The following is an 18,175-nucleotide window of genomic DNA, read 5'->3' as shown; positions in this document are numbered from 1 at the left end:
GTGTTTGTGAGAGGAAACAAGTTGAGCAAGTCTCAGCCAATTAGAGTGGGGTGTGGCCCCCCAAGACTTTCCCCTTGCGATGTGGGAAGGGGAGGCTGGCCGAGCCCAGCACTGCTGTCTTCCCCTACCCAGTTTCCCTCCAGCACCTTGGGGAGCAAGGCGCTCAGGAGGGCCTCAGGGACCGGCGTTCCCATGGACGGGCTGTCGCTACAGGAGGTCCTCTGGCCTGTTAACGTTCAGAGCCCTGAGGTGGGAGCCAGGCCTGCGTCAGTGCTTGGTGGGTGATGGGACCGGATGTGAGGTGGGAGAGGGCACCGAGGGGCCATCCAAGCTGTTTGGACCTGGGCAGGTGTCTTGCAGCCCCGCATGCAGCTGCAGGGTCTCGAGGTTGTGGCTGAATGCCAGCGTTTAAAACTCGCTTCATCTCAGATGTCCTGGGCTCATGGGCCTGGTGATAGCCCCGGCAGGAGCCAGTAACAGCTGTGGTCTCTAGGGGGGGCTGTTTACAGTCCCCTGACCCATGCAGGTGTGCCAGGCACCTGGCCCAGTGGGGCATGTTCCTTGGTGGCCCCTGGCCAACCTGCCTGGTGGGGAAACAGACCCCGGGAAAGGGAACCTGTTGCTCTGGAATCACAGGGGGCATCGGTCCCCCTTTCTGGAGGTCTCACCTCCTAGGTACGCACCCTTCCCACGTACTGCATGGGTTCCGGTGAGGGGCAAGGCCCACCCCCCACCCCTCTTTCTCACTGCAGACTCTCAATGACAGAGCAGCACTTGGCAAAGATGTTCTCTGGTGCTTCCTCTGCCGGGATCTAGAGAAAGGGGAGCCGCAGGGGTCAGGTCAGGGCCCCACGGCAGGGACACCACCCTCTCCCGCTCAGACCTTGGGAAAATCCCAGAGGCATGCACGTGAAGGGAGAGGGAACAGGGTCAGGAAAGCTTGTGTTGCTGACTGCTCTGTGAGGGCGTGCAGGGAGGCCCCACCAGTGTCCCATTGCCTTCCCACGTGAGTCAAGGCTGGGTTCTCAGGGCATTTCCTGGGGGAATGGGAATCCCCCAGGTTACCTGGTAGGAAAGCGAGGACCAGGCCCGGGTGACCCTGGACTGTTAAAGCCAGACTTGTTCCCTAGGGGTTGGGGTGCAGTGAGCCAGAAGCGGGGAGCACCTACGTTTCGGAGCAGGTTATTGCGCTGGTAGAAGGTCAAGACCGGCTCACACAAGGTATAGTGCGTGTCCAAGCGCTGGTGGATGGCCAGCTCCGAGTCGTCTGCCCGGTGCTCCACCTGGCCCCAGTGTAGCACTCGTCGGAGCATCGTCTCCATGGAGCAGTCAAACACGATGACGACACTGGGGGCCCGGCCCACCTAGGAACCCGAACAAGGGCGCTGGGTGTGGAAGGACCAGGCACAGTGGCCCCAGAACCCCGGCTTCCCCAGAAACCAGGTATTTAGGATTACATGGGCAGGTAAGAAATAATCAGGCTACCCTGGTCTGTTTTATTTATTTATTTATTTATTTATTTGGGCAGGTAAGGAACAATCAGGCCGCCCTGGTCTGTTTTATTTATTTATTTATTTATTGAGATGGAGTCCCACTCTGTCGCACAGGCTGGAGTGCAATAGCACGATCTCCACTCACGGCAACCACCTCCTCCCAGGTTCAAGCGATTCTCCTGCCTCAGCCTCCCAAGTAGCTGGCATTACAGGTGCACACCACCACACCCAGCTGATTTTTGTACTTTTAGTAGAGACTGGGTTTTGCCATGTTGGTCAGGCTAGTCTCGAACTCCTAACCTCAGGTGATCCTCCCGTCTTGGCCTCCCAGAGTGCTGGGATTATGGGCGTGAGCCACCATGCCCGACCTTGTTTTATTTTTCTAGCTCAAGTTTTACGTATTTACTTTTTGGAGAGAGAGGACAGGACATTCACTGCCAAACACACACACACACAGTGAAGCATCTCGCCATCTCCAACCACCCAGGGTCACTCTCCCTGGAGGCAGCCTAGTTACCTGCTCCTGTGTCTCCTTCGAAAACTATGAGGCATGCACACTGCAAGCAAATATGGTTCTAATACTTTTTTCCTCCTCTTTTTTTTTTTTTCCTTGAAACAGAGTCTTGCTCTGTCACCCAGGCTGGAGTGCAGTGGCGCAATCTCGGCTCACCGCAACCTCCGTCTCCCAGGTTCAAGCAATCCTCCTGCCTCAGCTTCCCAAGTAGCTGGGATTACAGGCAGCCACCATCACACCCAGCTAATTTTTGTATTTTTAGTAGTAACGGGGTTTCGCCATGTTGGCCAGGGTAGTCTCGAACTCCTGACCTCAGGTGATCTGCCCACCTCAGCCTCCCAAAGTGCTGGGATTACAGGCATGAGCCACCGCGCCTGGCCTAAAAAGTAAAATATTCTTAAGTGACTCAAAAGGATACTTGCACAAAAGGATCAGATATATATTCTTGGATAGAAAGACTCAACATTATAAAGGAGCTGAGTCTTCCCAAACTAGTTTATAATTGTAATGTGATCCAAATGTGATGCAGTGGCCAAGCATGGAGGTTTACGCCTGTAATCCCAGCACTTTGGGAGGCTGAGGTGGGTGGATCACTTGAGGTGAGGAGTTCCAGCCCAACCTGGCCAACATAGTGAAACCCCATCTCTACTAAAAATACGAAAATTAGCCGGGCGTGGTGGTGCACGCCTATAGTCCCAGCAACTCAGGAGGCTGAAGCAGGAGAATCGCTTGAACCCGGAGGCAGTGGTTGCAGTGAGCAGAGATCACACCACTGCACTCCAGCCTGGGCAACAGAGCAAGACTCTGCCTCAAAAAAAAAGAAAAGAAAAGAAGAAAGGAAAAACCCAACAACCTGTCAGAAAAAAAAAAAAAATATATATATATATATATAGAGAGAGAGAGAGAGAGAGAGAGAGAGAGAGAGTTTACTGAAGAAGACAACAAAACACCTTTCAAACTTTTTGTATTTTTAGAGACAGGGTCTCACTCTGTTGCCTGGGCTGGAGTGTAGTGGCAAGATCATAGCTCACTGCAGCCCTGAACTCCTGGGCTCAAGCGATCTCCCACTTCAGCCTCCTGAATAGCTAGGACTACAGGTATGTGTCCCTGTGCCCAGCTTGGCCCTTAAACTTTGCAAAAGATATTAAAACTCAATTGTAGCCAGAGAAATGCTCATTACAACCACACTGAAATACCACTTCTCACCTACACGGGTTGACAAAAATCCAAAACCTTGGCAGCATGTTCTGTAGGTCTCACTGCAAATGTAAAATGAAGAGGAATCTGGTGATGGCTAGCAAAATTATGCATTTCTCTTTAATCCAGCAATTCCACTCCTAATCTATTTCAAGGATACTAGCAAAAAGGTGAAATGACATGCAAAGGTTATTATTGAATGTGGCATTGTCTGTAGTGGCAAAGGATTGAAAGTAATTTATTGCCCATAGGAGATTAGCTGAATATACAATGGCGTGGCCACACAATGGAATACTACACAGCTGTAAAAAAGGAACAAGGAATATCTCTTGACACTGATGTGAGATATTCTGGATGGATATATGGCAAAGTTAAAAAAACAAAAAAACGGGCTGGCACGGTGGCTCAGGCCTGTCATCCCAGCACTTAGGGAGGCCGAGGCGGGCAGATCGTTTGAGGTCACGAGTTTGAGACCAGCCTGGCCAACATGGTGAAACCCCGTCTTTATTAAAAATAAAAAAATTAGCCTGGCATGGTGGTGCACCCCTGTAGACCCAGCTACTCAGGAGACTGAGGCAGGAGAATCACTTGACCCAGGAAGCAGAGATTTCAGTGAGCCAAGATGACACCACTGCACTCCAGTCTGGACAACAGAGAAAAGAAGTTGATGTGATGAAATACTGCAAACGCACACAGAAGAGGAATAGCATGACGAATCCTCAGACAGCCAGGTCTAACCATTGTTGTATCTGTGCCCAAACCTCTTGTGAATGCTGGTTATGGGTTTTTGGGTTTTTTTCAGACAGGGTCTACTTTTGTCACCCAGGCTAGATAGAGCGCAGTGGCGTGACCATAGCTCACTGGGGCCTTGAACTACCCAACTCAAGTGATCCTCCCGCCTCAGCCTTCTGAGTGGGGGGAAGAAAAGGGATACAAGGTCATTTGAAATAATTATTTTCTGGCTGGGCGCAGTGGCTCACGCCTGTAATCCCAGCACTTTGGGAGGCCAAGATGGGCAGATCACTTGAGGTCAGGAGTTCGAGACCAGCCTAACCAACATGGTGAAACCCCATCTCTACTAAAAATACAAAATTAGCTGGGCGTGGTGGTGCGTGCCTTTAATCCCAGCTACTTGGGAGGCTGAGGCAGGAGAATCGCTTGAACCCAGGAGGCGGAGGTTGCAGTGAGCCGAGATCATGCCATTGCACTCCAGCCTGAGTGACAGAGCAAGACTCCATATAAAACGATATATGTATATATTTTCTGTGTAATTAAGGAATGAAATAGATACATAGTTGGGTCATTTGTTTCAGTTAGGTTTCATTATGTAGGGTTGCCTGGCCAACCCTGTATTTTTATTATGGTGCATCTGTAGTGAGATAGAGTTGGTCCTCCATATGCGTGAGTCCTGCATCTGTGAATTCAACTAACCTCAGACTGAAAATATTTGGATGCCGGACGCAGTAGCTCACGCTTGTAATCTCAGCACTTTGGGAGGACAAGGTGGGCAGATCACTTGAGGCCAGGAGTTCGAGACCAGCCTGGCCAACATGGTGAAACCCCATCTCTACTAAAAATACAAAAAATTAGCCGGGTGTGGTAGTAATCTCAGCTACTCGGGATGCTGAGGCAGGAGAATCACCTGAACCCGGGAGACGGAGGTTGTAGTGAGCCGAGATCGCGCCATTGCACTCCAGCCTGGACAACAAAAGGGAAATTGTCTCAAAAAAGAAAAAAGAAAAGAAAATATTTGGAAAACAAGTTGCCTCTGTATTGAACATGTATAGACTTTTTTTTTTTTTTTAAGACAAGGTCTGGTTTTTTTCCCCATACCTCACAATGTCCAAAATAAAATTCTTTTTTTTATTTGTTTGAGACAGGGTCTTGCTGAAGTACAGTGGCGCAATCATAGCTCACTGTAGCCTCGAACTCCTGGGCTCAAGCGATCTCACCTCACTCTCCTGAGTAGCTGGGACCACAGGCATGGGCCACCTTGCCCAGCCCAGAATTTTTTCCTTGTCATTATTCCCTAAGCAATACACTATAACAACTATTTACATAACGTTTACATTGTTTTAGGTATTACAAGTAATCTAGAGATGACTTACAGTATATGAGACGGTGATCATAGGTTCTATGCAAATACTATGCTATTTTATTATTTAACTCTTTGAATATGTAATTTATTTAGAGATGGGGTCTCACTATGTTGCCCACGCCGGCCTCAAACTCCTGAGCTCCCACTTCGGCCTCCGAAAGTGCTGGGATTACAGGTGTGATTACCGTACCTGGCCACTACTGTGTTATTTTATATCAGAAATGTGAGCAGCCAGGTGTGGTGGCTCACGCCTGTAATCCCAGCACTTTGGGAGGTCGAGGTGGGCGGATCGCCTGAGGTCAGGAGTTCAAGACCAGCCTGGCCAACATGGAGAAACCCTGTCTCTACTAAAAATACAAAATTAGCCGGGCATGGTGCCACATGCTTATAATCCCAGCTACTCAGGAGGCTGAGGCAGGAGAATTGCTTGAACCCGGGATGCGGAGGTTGTAGTGAGAAGGGATCACGCCACTACACTCCAGCCTGGCGACAGAGCGAGACTCTGTCTCAAAAACAAACAAACAAAAAAACTTCAGCATCCGTGGATTTTGGTATCTGAGACAGATCCTGGAACCAATCCCCCATGGATACAGAGGACCTACATATTAAAGGAAAAGGAGGCCAAGCACGGTGGCTCACGCCTGTAATCCCAGCACTTTGGGAGGCCAAGGCGGGTGGATCACCTGAGGTCAGTTTGAGACCATCCTGGCCAACACGGCGAAACTCCCTCTCTACTAAAATACAAAAATTAGCCAGGCATGGTGGCACATGCCTGTAGTCCCAGCTACTCAGGAGACTGAGGCAGGAGAATCACTTGAACTCGGTAGGCGGCGGTTGCAGTGAGCTGAGATCGCACCACTGCATTCCAACCTGGGCGACAGGGTGAGACTCCATTTAAAAAAAAAAAGAAAAGGCCGGGCATGATGGCTCACACCTGTAATCCCAGCACTTTGGGAGGCCGAGGCAGGCAGATCACGAGGTCAGGAGATCGAGACCATCCTGGCTAACACAGTGAAACCCCGTCTCTAGTAAAAATACAAAAAAATTAGCCAGGCGTGGTGGCGGGTGTCTGTAGTCCCAGCTGCTGGGGACGCTGAGGCAGCAGAATGGCGTGAACCCAGGAGGCGGAGCTTGCAGTGAGCCAAGATCACACCACTGCACTCCAGCCTGGGTGACAGAGGGAGACTCTGTCTCAAAAAAAAAAAAGACATCCTCATTGTGGGGGAGCTGGGCAGAGGGCATATGAGACCTCTCTACTATCTCAGCATTTCCTTGTGAGTCTATAATTAATAAAAAGGTTTTAAAAAATACATACTTTATGGCTGGGCACGGTGGCTCACGCCTGTAATCCCAGCACTTTGGGAGGCCCAGACGGGCAGATCACCTGAGGTCAGGAGTTCGAGAACAGCCTGCCCAACATGGAGAAGCCCCATCTCTACAAAAAATACAAAAATTAGCCAGGCGTGGTGGCAGGTGCCTTAATCCCAGCTACTTGGGAGGCAGAGGCAGAAGAATTGTTTGAACCCGGGAGGCGGAGGTTGCAGTGAGCCGAGATCAAGCCATTGCACTCAGACCTGGGGGCAAGAGCGAGACTCCTCTCAGGAAAAAAAGAAAAAAAAAAAAAAACCACTTATTTTATTTATTTATTTATTTTGAAACAGGGTTTCACTCCTGTCGCTCTGGCTGGAGTGCTGTGGTGCAATCTCAGCTCACTGAACGCTCCTGGTTCTCAAGCAATTCTCCCACCTCAGCCTCCCTAGTAGCTGGGACCACAGGTGCTCGCCACTGCACCTGGCTAATTTTTTTGTATTTTTTTTTTTTTTTTTGTATAGATGGGGTTTTGTCGTGTTGCCCAGGCTGGTCTGGAACTCCTGGGCTCAAGCAATCCACCCGCCTCTGCCTCCCAAAATGCTGGGATTACAGGCATGAGCCACCTCACCCGGCCCTAAAAATTAAGAGGAGGCAACCCTTCCTCCTTGGGCCTTGGTTTCCCCATCTGTAAAATAGGGGCGAGAGTCTCCCTGGAATGCTGAGGCTGTGTCCAACCTTGGCTTCCCATGGATTTCAGTGGGTTGACCCAGGACGGCCCCCCATGGTGTCTGGAGTATACAGGACAGTGGGAATCATAAGGGGAATCACCACACCCTTCCTGCACATTGTGTTCTTGTGCATAGAGATCTCCATCCTGGGGATCCATCATCAAGCCAGACCTGCTTCACCAAAATGCACCAAACAAAGACGCGTGAGCCAGCTGGGGTCCCAGATGGGGCTAGGCATGGTCTGTGTTTCAGGCTCCAGGGATGCTGTGCTACTAGGAACCTCTGGACAGACTCTAAGGCAGGGCCACTGCAGACTCAAATGCCTGTAGGAGTGACCGTGACAAAGTCAGCTGCACAGTAAAGGAATTAAAATTGGGGCCTTGGAGGCTGGGCGTGGTGGCTCACACCTGTAATCCCAGAACTTTGGGAGGCTGAGGTGGGAGCTTGAGGCCAGGAGTTCAGGACCAGCCTGGGCAACACAGCAAGACCCTATTTATTTATTTATTTTATTTTATTTTTTTGAGACAGAGTCTTGCTCCGTCACCCAGGCTGGAGTGCAGTGATGCGATCTCTGCTCACTGCAACCTCCGCCTCCCAGGTTCAAGAGATTCTCCTGCTTCAGCCTCCTGAGTAGCTGGGATTACAGGCTCGCGCCACCAAGCCCAGCTAATTTTTATTTTTCTTTTTTTGAGAGGGAGTCTCGCTCTGTCGCCCAGGCTGTAGTGCAGTGGTGCGATCTCAGCTCACTACAACCTCTGCCTCCCGGGTTCAAGTGATTCTCCTGCCTTAGCCTCCCGAGTAGCTGGGATTACAGGCGCTCACCACCACACCCGGCTAATTTTTGTATTTTAGTAGAGACGAGGTTTCACCATGTTGGCCATCACACCAGGCTGGTCTCAAACTCCTGACCTCAGGTGATCCACCCACCTGGGCCTCCCAAAGTGCTGGGATTACAGGCGTGAGCCACCACGCCTGGCCCCCATCTCTATACTAAAATAAAAAGTTAAAAAATATGGGCCCAAGGAGTGGGGTTGCCTGGGCTTCTGCCCTGCCTTCCCCACCTACGTTGTGTGACCCTATTGCAGATCCCCGATCGCTCTGCAAAACATCGGGATGCTAATGCCTGGAACGTTCCGGAAGATGAGTTCATCCGTGCAGAGTGTTGAGAACAGTGCTGGGCTCAATAAAAGCTCAGGAAGCGTTCACGCAGCTGTTGCCATGGGGACGTGCAGGCCCTGCGTTGCCAAGTCAGTCGGTTTTCAAGAGAAGCTGAGAGTTTTGATGTGGAAGCTCCCTGTTGTCGAATGTTGGCCGTGAACCCAAAAAGGAAAATGCAAAATGCTGTAAAGTCCAAACCGAACACTTTGGTGGACCCAAAGGGGCCCATGCCACGGTCGGTAGCCCCTGTTCTGAGACCTAGAAGCCACTGGTGGAGCTGGGGACTTGCTTTCTTCCAGGCACTGGCCTGAGGCTGGGGCAGGCATAGAAATGAATGAGCCCGACCTTTGCCCTCGGAGAACTCCCAGTCCTGAGGCGGGGGCCTGAGATTTGTCCTTTAACCCCATCACAACGAATTATGAGCCCAACAGAATTCCTTGAATGTAGGTGTGAACAAAGGGCAGGGCCCCCACCTGCATGTGGGAACAGCTGCCCTGGAGCCCATGACCTTTGATTCCATCAAAGTGCTTCTTCAAAAGGTTTTTTTTTTTTTTTTGAGACGGAGTTTCGCTCTTGTTGCCCAGGCTGGAGTGCAAGGGTGCAGTCTTGGCTCACTGCAACCTCCGCCTCCCGGGTTCAAGCCATTCTCCTGCCTCAGTCTACCAAGTAGCTGGGATTTCAGGCATGCGCCACCATGCCTGGCTAATTTTGTATTTTTAGTAGAGGTAGGATTTCTCCATGTTGGTCAGGCTGGTCTGGAATCGAAAGGTATTTTAAGTGGAATCCAGCAAGCCTCAGAGAAGCCTCAAGGTCTGTAGCCTGACGGACAGTTTCTCTTCTCTTTTCCTTCCTGTTTTTTATGTTCTGTTTGTTTGTTTAGAGACAGGGTCTTGCTCTGTCACCCAGGCTGGAGTGCAGTGGTGTAATTATATCTCACTGTAGCACTGACTTCCTGGGCTCAAGTGATTCTCCCACCTCAGCCTCCTAAATAGCTGGGACTACAGGCATGCACCACCACGCCTGGCTAATTTTTAAATTTTTTTTGTAGACACAGAGGTCTTGTTATGTTGCCTAGGCTGGTCTCGAACTCCTGGGCTCAAGCGATCTGCCCTCCTTGGCCTCCCAAAGTCCTGGGATTACAGGCGTGAGCCACTGCACCCGGCCTCTCTTTTCCTGCTCAACTGTTTCCAAACGGAATCAAAAAGATCCCTCCTTGTTCAGTCCACAGTATCATCACTGTTCACGTGTTCAGACAGCTGCTCGCACAAAAGCCACGCGGAAGTGTGAAAATCACCTGAAGAAATTCACTCCAACCTTCCCAGCACCAGCTCCTCATCCTCCACTCAGGGCCCCAATGTATCCATGTCAGGGAGGCCACCATCCAGCCCACCCAGCCCACCCAGCCCAAAAGAGCACACTCTCGTTCCTCCCAAATGTCATTCTGTTTTCTATTCTTCGCTGCACTTAACTGCTATTATAAATGTCTTTGTAGGTTTTATTTGTTTGTTTGTTTTGAGACAGAGTCTCCATCTGTCACCAAGCTGGTGTGCAGTGACGCAATCTCAGCTCACTGCAACCTCCACCTCCCGGGTTCAAGTGATCCTCGTACCTCAGCCTCCCCAGTAGCTGGGATTACAGGCACGCACCACCGCGCCTGGCTAATTTTCTTTGTATTTTTAGTAGAGAGGGGGTTTCACCATGTTCGCCAGGCTGGTCTCAAACTCCCGACCTCAGGTGATCCACCCACCTCGGACTCCCAAAATGCTGGGATTACAGGCGTGAGCCACTGTGCCCAGCCCAGAAATGTCTTTGTTTTGCATGACTCCGTGCCTCTTTCCCACTCTGATGTCGGCATCTTGTAAACTCTGTATCCCCAGCCCCGAGGGCAGGGCTTTCTCTAAGAACACTTCGGGGACAGGTGGTTGCATAAACAGATGAATGAACAACACGAATCTCTCTCTATGACCTAGGGAGGATGCCAAACCCACACGCTATTCAGTGGGCAAATGGTTCACCCACCACATGCCAGGAACTGGGCAGGAAGATACTGAAATGACCTCCTCCCTGCCCTCAGAGAGCTCCCTAGCTCCTCATCTGGGTTCTAGAAACTTCCAACACCCTGACTTTCCCTTGATAATAGAACACTCTGTTTCCCAGGCAGGTGCAGGGTCTCATGCCCATACTCCCGGCACATTGGGAGGTTGAAGTGGGGGGATTGCTTGAGGCCAGGAGTTAGAAACCAGCCTGAGCAACATAGAGGAAACCTATGTCTACAAACAAACAAACAAAAAAGGTACTTGGCTGGGCACGGTGGCTCATGTCTATAATCCGAGCACTTTGGGAGGCCGAGGTGGGTGGATCACCTGAGGTCAGGAGTTCGAGACCAGCCTGGCCAACATGGAGAAACCCCTGTCTACTAAAAATACAAAAAAAAAAAAAAAAATTAGCCGGGTGTGGTGGCAGGCACCTGTAATCCCAACTACTCAGGGGCTAAGGCAGGAGAATCGCTTGAACCCGGGAGGCAGAGGTTGCAGTGAGCCGAGATCACGCCATTGCACTCCAGCCTGGGCAACAGAGACAGACTCTGTCTTAAAGAAAAAAAAAAAAAAATTAGGTACTTGGGGGGCTGAAGTGGGAGGAGGTTCATGCTGCAGTGAGCTATGATCGCACCACAGCCCTCCAGACTAGGCGACAGAGTGAGACCCTGTCCTCAACACCCAAAAAAAACAGGCCGGCATGGTGGCTCACGTCTGTAATCTCAGTACTTTAGGAGGCCGAGGCAGGCAAATCACTTGAGGTCAGGAGTTCAAGACCAGTGTGGCCAACATGATGAAACCCCATCTCTACTAAAAATACAAAAATTAGCCCTGCGTGGTGGCGGGTGCCTACTGCAGTCCCAGCTACTCAGGAGGCTGAGACACGGGGATCGCTTGAACCCAGGAGGCAGAGATTGTGGTGAACCAAGATTGCACCATTGCACTCCAGCCTGGGCGACAGAAGGAGACTCTGCCTAAAAAATAAATAAATAAATAAATAACAAAAAGACTCCATTTCCCTCTCAGCATCTCCTCTCTCCTTGTATCTCAGCCTTTCTAATCTCTAGTCTGTGCAGCCTTATCCAAGGTGGGCGGGGAGGGATGGCCTCACACCTCCACACATGCACACAGACACGCACACACCCACACCCACACTTCAGGACCACTCACGATGCGCTCAAACTCCATGGCCTGCTTCACCTCCCGGGGAAAGCCATTGATGAGGAAGCCCCAGCTCTCCGGGTGGGCCAACATGTTGTCACTGACCATATCTGGGATGATGCCCTGGGAAGGGAGGGGGTCAATTCAGCACCCGGGAGACCTTCTTTCCCTGCCGAATCACCCTGGAGAGATCAGTTTCTAAGGCGGCTCTCCCTGTCAAGTTCTATTCCTCCATCTGGACTTTAGGTGAAGACAGGGTGACTATACCCTGCTTGGCACCCTGGATTCTGAGTCTGCTACAATGCTCTAAAGAAACTGCTTCTTCACTGGGTGTGGTGGCTCACGCCTCTAATCCCAACACTTTGGGAGGCCAAAGTAGATGGATCACCTGAGGTCAGGAGTTCAAGACCAGCCTGGCCAACATGGTGAAACCCTGTCTCTACTAAAAATCCAAAAACTAGGCTGGGAGCAGTGGCTCATGCCTGTAATCCTAGCACTCTGAGAGGCTGAGGTGGGCAGATCACCTGAGGTCAGGAGTTCAAGACCAGCCTGGCCAACATGGTGAAACCCTGTCTCCACTAAAAATACAAAAATTAGCCAGGCGTGGTGGTGCACGCCTGTAACCCCAGCTACTCGAGAGGCTAAGGCACAAAAATCACTTGAACCCGGGAGGCAGAGGCTGCAGTGAGCCAAGATGGTGCCATGGCACTCCAGCCTGGGTAACAGAGTGAGACTCCTCAAACAAAGCAAAACAAAACAAAACAAAAACCTGCTTCTGAAAAGTAGGCATGCCAGTGCTGGGCTTGTACCTTAATCATCACCATGTTATAAAGCAGGTACTGGGGTCCCCTTCATTTTTCGGGTGAGGAAGTGGCTTCACGAGGTGACAAAGGAAATAAATACTAGCTAATTCTGTTGAGTGATTTTTTTGGTTTGTTTTTGTTTTTTAAAGAGATGGAGTCTCACTCTGTTGCCCAGGCTGGAGTGCAGTGGCACAATCTCAGCTCACTGCAACCTCCGCGTCCGGGGTTGAAGCGATTCTCTTTCCTCAGCTTCCCAAGTAGCTGGGATTGCAGGTGTGCGCCATCATGCCCAGCTAATTTTTGTATTTTTTAGTAGAGACGGGGTTTCACTGTATGTTGGCCAGGCTGGTCTCGAACTCCTGGCCTCAGGTGATCCGGCCTCCCAAAGTGCTGGGAGTACAGGCATGAGCCACCATACCTAGCCATTTTTTTTTTTCTTGAGACAGAGTCTCACTCTGTTGCCCAGGCTGGAGTGCAATGGTGTGAGCTCAGCCCACTGCAACCTCCACCTCCCGGGTCCAAGCGATTCTCCTGCCTCAGCCTCCCGAGTAGCTGGGGATTACAGGTGCATGCCACCATGCCCAGCTAATTTTGATTTTTTGTTTGTTTGTTTGTACTTTTAGTAGAAATGGGGTTTCGCCATGTTGGCCAGGCTGGTCTTGAACTCCTGACCTCAAGTGATTCACCTGCCTTGGCCTCCTAAAGTGTTGGGTTTACAGGCGTGAGCCACTGCATCCGGCCTTTTTTTTTTTTTTTTTAACTGAGTCTGGGTCTATTGCCCAGGCTGGAGTGCAGTAGCACGATCTCGGCTCACCGCAACCTCCACCTCCCGGGTTCAAGCGATTCTACTGCCTCAGCCTCCCGAGTAGCTGGGATTATAGGCGCCTACCACCACGCCCGGATAATTTCTGTATTTTCAGTAGAGAAGAGGTTTCACCACGTTGGCCAGGCTGGTCTCGAACTCCTGACCTCGTGATCCACCTGTCTTGGCCTCCAAAGTGCTGGGATTACAGGTATGAGCCACCGCGCCTGGTTGAGACAGGGTCTTGCTCTGTCTTCCCGGCTGGAGAGCAGTGGTGCAGTCACAGCTCACTGCAGCCTCGACTTCCTGGGCTCAAGGAATCCTCTCACTTCAGCCTCCGGGTAGCTGGAACTATAGATTCATGCCACCATGCCCAGCTAAATTTTTTCTTTTAAAATTTTTCTTGGTTCATTTTTATTATATGCCTTTTTCCTGCAGTACTAGCTAACTTTTTAAAATGTATTGTTTTGGGCCAGGCACGGTCCCAGCACTTTGGGAGGCCAAGGTGGGCGGATCACAAAGTCAGGAGATCGAGACCATCCTGGCTAAAATGGTGAAACCCCATCTCTACTAAAAATACAAAAAAATTAGCCAGGCATGGTGGCGGACGCCTGTAGTCCCAGCTACTCAGGAGGCTGAGGCAGGAGAATGGCGTGAACCCAGGAGGTGGAGCTTGCACTGAGCCAAGATTGGGACACTGCACTCCAGCCTGGGCGACACAGTGACTCCGTCTCAAAAAACAAACAAACAAACAAACAAAAATTTATTGTTTTGACCAGGCGTGGTGGCTCACACCTGTCATCCTAGCACTTTGGGAGGCCAAGGTGGGTGGATCACTTGACGTCAGGAGTTCAAGAGCAGTTCGGGTAATATGGGGAAACCCCATCTCTACTAAAAATACAAAAATTAGCTGGGCATGGTGGCACACGCATGTAGTCCCAGCTACTCAAGAGGCTGAGGCATGAGAATCACTCGAACCCGGGAGGCAGAAGTTACAGTGAGCCGAAATCCTGCCATTGCTGTCCAGCCTGGGGTAAGAGAGGGAGACTCGTGTCAATAAATAAATTAGTTAATGGATAATTTAGTCCAGGCACAGTGGCTCATGCCTGTAATCCCAGCACTTTAGGAGGCCGAGGCGGGTGAATCACCTGACGTCAGGAGTTCAAGACCAGCGTGGGCAACATGGTGAAACCCTGTTTCTACTAAAAATATATAAATTAGCAGGGCATGGTGGTGTGTGCCTGTAATCCCAGCTACTTGGGAGGCTGAGGCAGGAGAATCGCTTGAACCAGGGAGGTGGAGGTTGCAGTGAGCTGAGATCTCGCCATTGCACTGCAGCCTGGATGACAAGAGTGAAACTCCATCTCAAATAAATAAATTTATTTTTTTTAAGAGACAGGGCTTGCTATGTTGCCCAGGCTGGTCTCAAACTCCTGGGCTCAAGCAATGCTCAGACCTTGGCCTCCCAAAGTGTTGGGAATACAGGCGTGAGCCACTGTGCCTGTCCTTGAGTGATTTTTTTTTTTAGCTCAAATTGATCTTTATTTGCAATTCATGAATGGGGCACCCTCCATTTCACCAAACAGTGAGAGCTTCCCTAGTGAGTGATTTTTTTTTTTTTAGACGGGGTTTTCCTCTTATAGCCCACGCTGGAGTAGTGTAATGGCATGATCTCAGCTCACCACAACCTCCGCCTCCCAGGTTCAAGTGATTCTCCTGCCTCAGCCTCCTGAGTAGCTGGGATTACAGGTATGCGCCACCACGCCCGGCTAATTTTGTATTTTTAGTAGAGATGGGATTTCTCCATGTTGGTCAGGCTGCTCTTGAACTCCCGAACTCAGGTGACCCACCTGCCTTGGCCTCCCAAAGTGCTGGGATTACAGGCGTGAGCCACTGGGCCGGACCCCTACGGCCTTTTGATGGGATCTCCCCTTTTCACAGATAAGGAAATGAAGGTTCAGTGCAGCAAGGCAACGGCCACATGGGAAGTTGCAACCTTCTGGGTCCCGTGAGCCCTCCTGGTGGGTGGTTGTCCCAAGGTACCCCTTCCGCCCTAACCCCTCCCATGAGCTCCTACCGCGGGCACCAGGAGCCCCTGCAGCATGATGTCACGGATCTGCCGGCCCCACTGCGTGCTCCTTTGAGCCTCCTGTCTCAGTAGCTGGTCCAGCCCCACATGGCAGAAGCCGTACCTGGTCGCCATATTGTTGCACTGTGTCCCTTTGCCACAGCCTGGGTCCCCCATCCAGGGGGGACTTGAGAATGTCTGTGGTGCCCAGGAAGAGTGAGGGAGATGGGTTAGTGCCTGTAGGGGCACAGGTGTCCCTGAGTGACATTGGACAAAGTCTCTTGGCATACTCTCTTTTGCTGTAGGGTGGCATCTTAGGGGTATGGTTTTTTTTTTTTTTTTTTTTTTTTAGGCAGAGTCTTGCTCTGTCGCCCAGGCTGGAGTGCAATGGCTCTATCTCGGCTCACTGCAAGCTCCGCCTCCCGGGTTCATGCCATTCTCCTGCCTCAGCCTCCTGAGTAGCTGGGACTACAGGCACCCGCCACCGTGCCCGGCTAATTTTCTTTGTGTTTTTAGCAGAGACGGGGTTTCACCGTCTTAGCCAGGATGGTCTCGATCTCTTGACCTCATGATCCGCCCGCCTCGGCCTCCCAAAGTGCTGGGATTACAGGCGTGAGCCACCGCGCCCGGCCTCTTAGGGGTATGGTTCTGTTCTCAAGGGCATAGCCAGGCACGTTGTGTGTTTGTGCCGCTTTGGATGAAGATGTGAACTTGAGGCCAGGTGTGGTGGCTCACGCCTATAATCCCTGCACTTTGGGAGGCCGAGGCGGGTGGATCCCTTGATGTCAGGAGTTTGAGACCAGCCTGGCCAACAGGGTGAAACCCCATCACTACTAAAAATACAAAAAAAATTAGCTGGGTGTGGTGGCGCACACCTGTGATCCCAGCTATTCGTGAGGCTGAAGCAGGAGAATCGCTTGAACCCAGGAGCCAAAGGTTGCAGTGAGCCGAGATTGTGCCACTGCACTCCAGACTGGGCAACAAAGCAAGACTCCATTTAAAAAAAAAAAAATGATGTGGCCAGGTGCAGTGGCTCATGCCTAGCACTGTAATCCTAGCACTTTGGGAGGCCGAGGTGGGCAGATCACTTCAGGTCAGGAGATCGAGACCATCCTGGGTAACACGGTGAAAACCTGTCTCTACTAAAAATACAAAAAATTAGCTGGGCGTGGTGATGGGCACCTGTAGTCCCAGCTACTTGGGAGGCTGAGGAAGGAGAATGGCGTGAAGCCGGGAGGCGCAGCTTGCAGTGAGCCGAGATCGTGCCACTGCACTCTAGCCTGGGCAACAGAGCCAGACTCCGTCTCAAAAAAATAAAATAAAAAAAAAACAAAGACGTGAACTTGAGCAGGCCAGGCCCTTCGCACACGGCATCTCCTTAAAGCATCCTGAGGACTCTACCATCCCATTTTACAGTGGAGGGAACCGAGGTTCAGTGAGAGGCAGGGACTTGCCCACGCTCCCAGTCTCATCCCATACTCCCCTTCTCTCTGTTCCAGCCCCATATCCTACTCCCCTTCCCTCTGTCCCAGCCCCATCCCATACTCCCCTTCTCTTTGTCCCAGCCCCAGGGGGCTTCAGTTCTTTGAATTTGAAACTCACTTCTCCCTTGCTGTTTCCTCTGCTTGGAAAATCCCTGCCTGCCCCAGTTCCTTCTGGCCACAACTTCCATGTGGCCTTCTCTAGCCTCCGTCTAGAGCTTCCCCCCATCACTCCTAGTCTGAGACACCTATTTCCTCCACAGCAATGGCCACAGTCTGTCATGATCTTCTCTGTTTACTCGTTCTTTTTTTTTTCCTTCTTTTCCTTCTTTTTTTTTTTTTTTTTTTTTTTTTTTTTTTGAGACGGAGTTTCGCTCTTGTTGCCCAGACTGGAGGGCAATGGCGCGATCTCGGCTCACCACAACCTCTGCCTCCCAGGTTCAAGCGATTCTCCTGTCTCAGCGTCCCGAGTAGCTGGGATTACAGGCATGTGCTACCACGCCCGGCTAATCTTGTATTTTTAGTAGAGACGGGGTTTCCCCATGTTGGTCAGGCTGGTCTCGAACTCTCAACCTCAGGTGATCCGCCCGCCTCGGCCTCCCAAAGTGCTGGGATTACAGGCATGAGCCACCGTGCCCGGCCGTTTACTCGTTCTTGTCTCCCCCAAGCCAGACTCCATGAGGGCAAGGACTATTTCTGTCTCCCTCGTTCCTATATTCCTAGGAGTTGGCGGTTCCTGACATTTAGTGGTGGATGAGGAATAAATGAAAACAGACACATCGACGGTGTCTGTAGTTCATGGCCCAACTTTTGTGTCTTGCCCCCCTTCCCTTTGCTTAGCCAACTCCTATGCATCCCTCAGTGCCCAACTGAAACCTCCCCTCTTCTCTGAGACCTCAGAGCCCCGCTGTGCTTCTGCTGCTCCTTCCTGGGTTGTAGATTCCCATGCTATGACTCTGTCTCTTCCACGACACTGTAACCCTCGAGAGGACACTGTAATCCTCCGTGGGGAGCTGGTTTGACAGATTCACCTTGCGGGGCCCCGAACCCAGGAGGTGCTGGAGTATTTGCGAAGTGGAGCAATGAATGGTTGCGCCGTGAGCATGCGCAGTTGTGTTACTGCCATGATTCGGGGGTGTGTGTGCATGCCTGGAACGGGGTAGGGGATCCTGCATCTCCCTCCTGTTCTCTGCAGCTTCCTTCCCTTCCCCCCAGGAAGCCAGCCAGCCGCCCCCGCGACGTTACCCTTCTCCTGGGGCCTCAGAGCCCTGCCCATCTCGGGCAGCTTGGACTTGCAGAGACCCATCCGGCCAGCAGCTCTTGGG

The 18,175-nt window shown here is 51.2% G+C and overlaps 1 protein-coding gene across 1 annotated transcript; it reads right to left on the bottom strand.

The window, feature by feature from the left end:
• Window positions 1-743: 743 nt before the first annotated feature.
• On the bottom strand, window positions 744-18,173 carry LOC101132923 (adenylate kinase isoenzyme 1). The gene is made up of 4 exons (XM_055370920.2): window positions 18,096-18,173; window positions 11,706-11,819; window positions 1,170-1,364; window positions 744-812 (listed from the first exon to the last, which is right to left on the bottom strand). Exons 2-4 carry the CDS (start codon window positions 11,802-11,804, stop codon window positions 744-746), a joined length of 363 nt encoding a protein of 120 aa, XP_055226895.1. The 5' UTR covers window positions 11,805-11,819; window positions 18,096-18,173.
• Between the last annotated feature and the right edge of the window lie 2 nt (window positions 18,174-18,175).

This window comes from Gorilla gorilla, chromosome 20 (assembly GCF_029281585.2).
Source record: "Gorilla gorilla gorilla isolate KB3781 chromosome 20, NHGRI_mGorGor1-v2.1_pri, whole genome shotgun sequence".
NCBI lineage: Eukaryota > Metazoa > Chordata > Mammalia > Primates > Hominidae > Gorilla > Gorilla gorilla.
The sequence above is the reverse complement of the archived record's forward strand: the minus strand, read 5'-3'. Positions and strand labels throughout refer to the sequence as shown.

Bases quoted from the DNA above. Each gene is read 5' to 3' on its own strand.
- LOC101132923 (XM_055370920.2), bottom strand. From the start codon at position 11,804: ATGGTCAGTGACAACATGTTGGCCCACCCGGAGAGCTGGGGCTTCCTC. The intron at 1,365-11,705 runs GTGAGTGGTCCT...TCGGGTTCCTAG, and splicing joins CCATGGAGTTTGAGCGCATC to GTGGGCCGGGCCCCCAGTGT. The intron at 813-1,169 runs GTAGGTGCTCCC...CCCTTTCTCTAG, and splicing joins GCAATAACCTGCTCCGAAAC to ATCCCGGCAGAGGAAGCACC.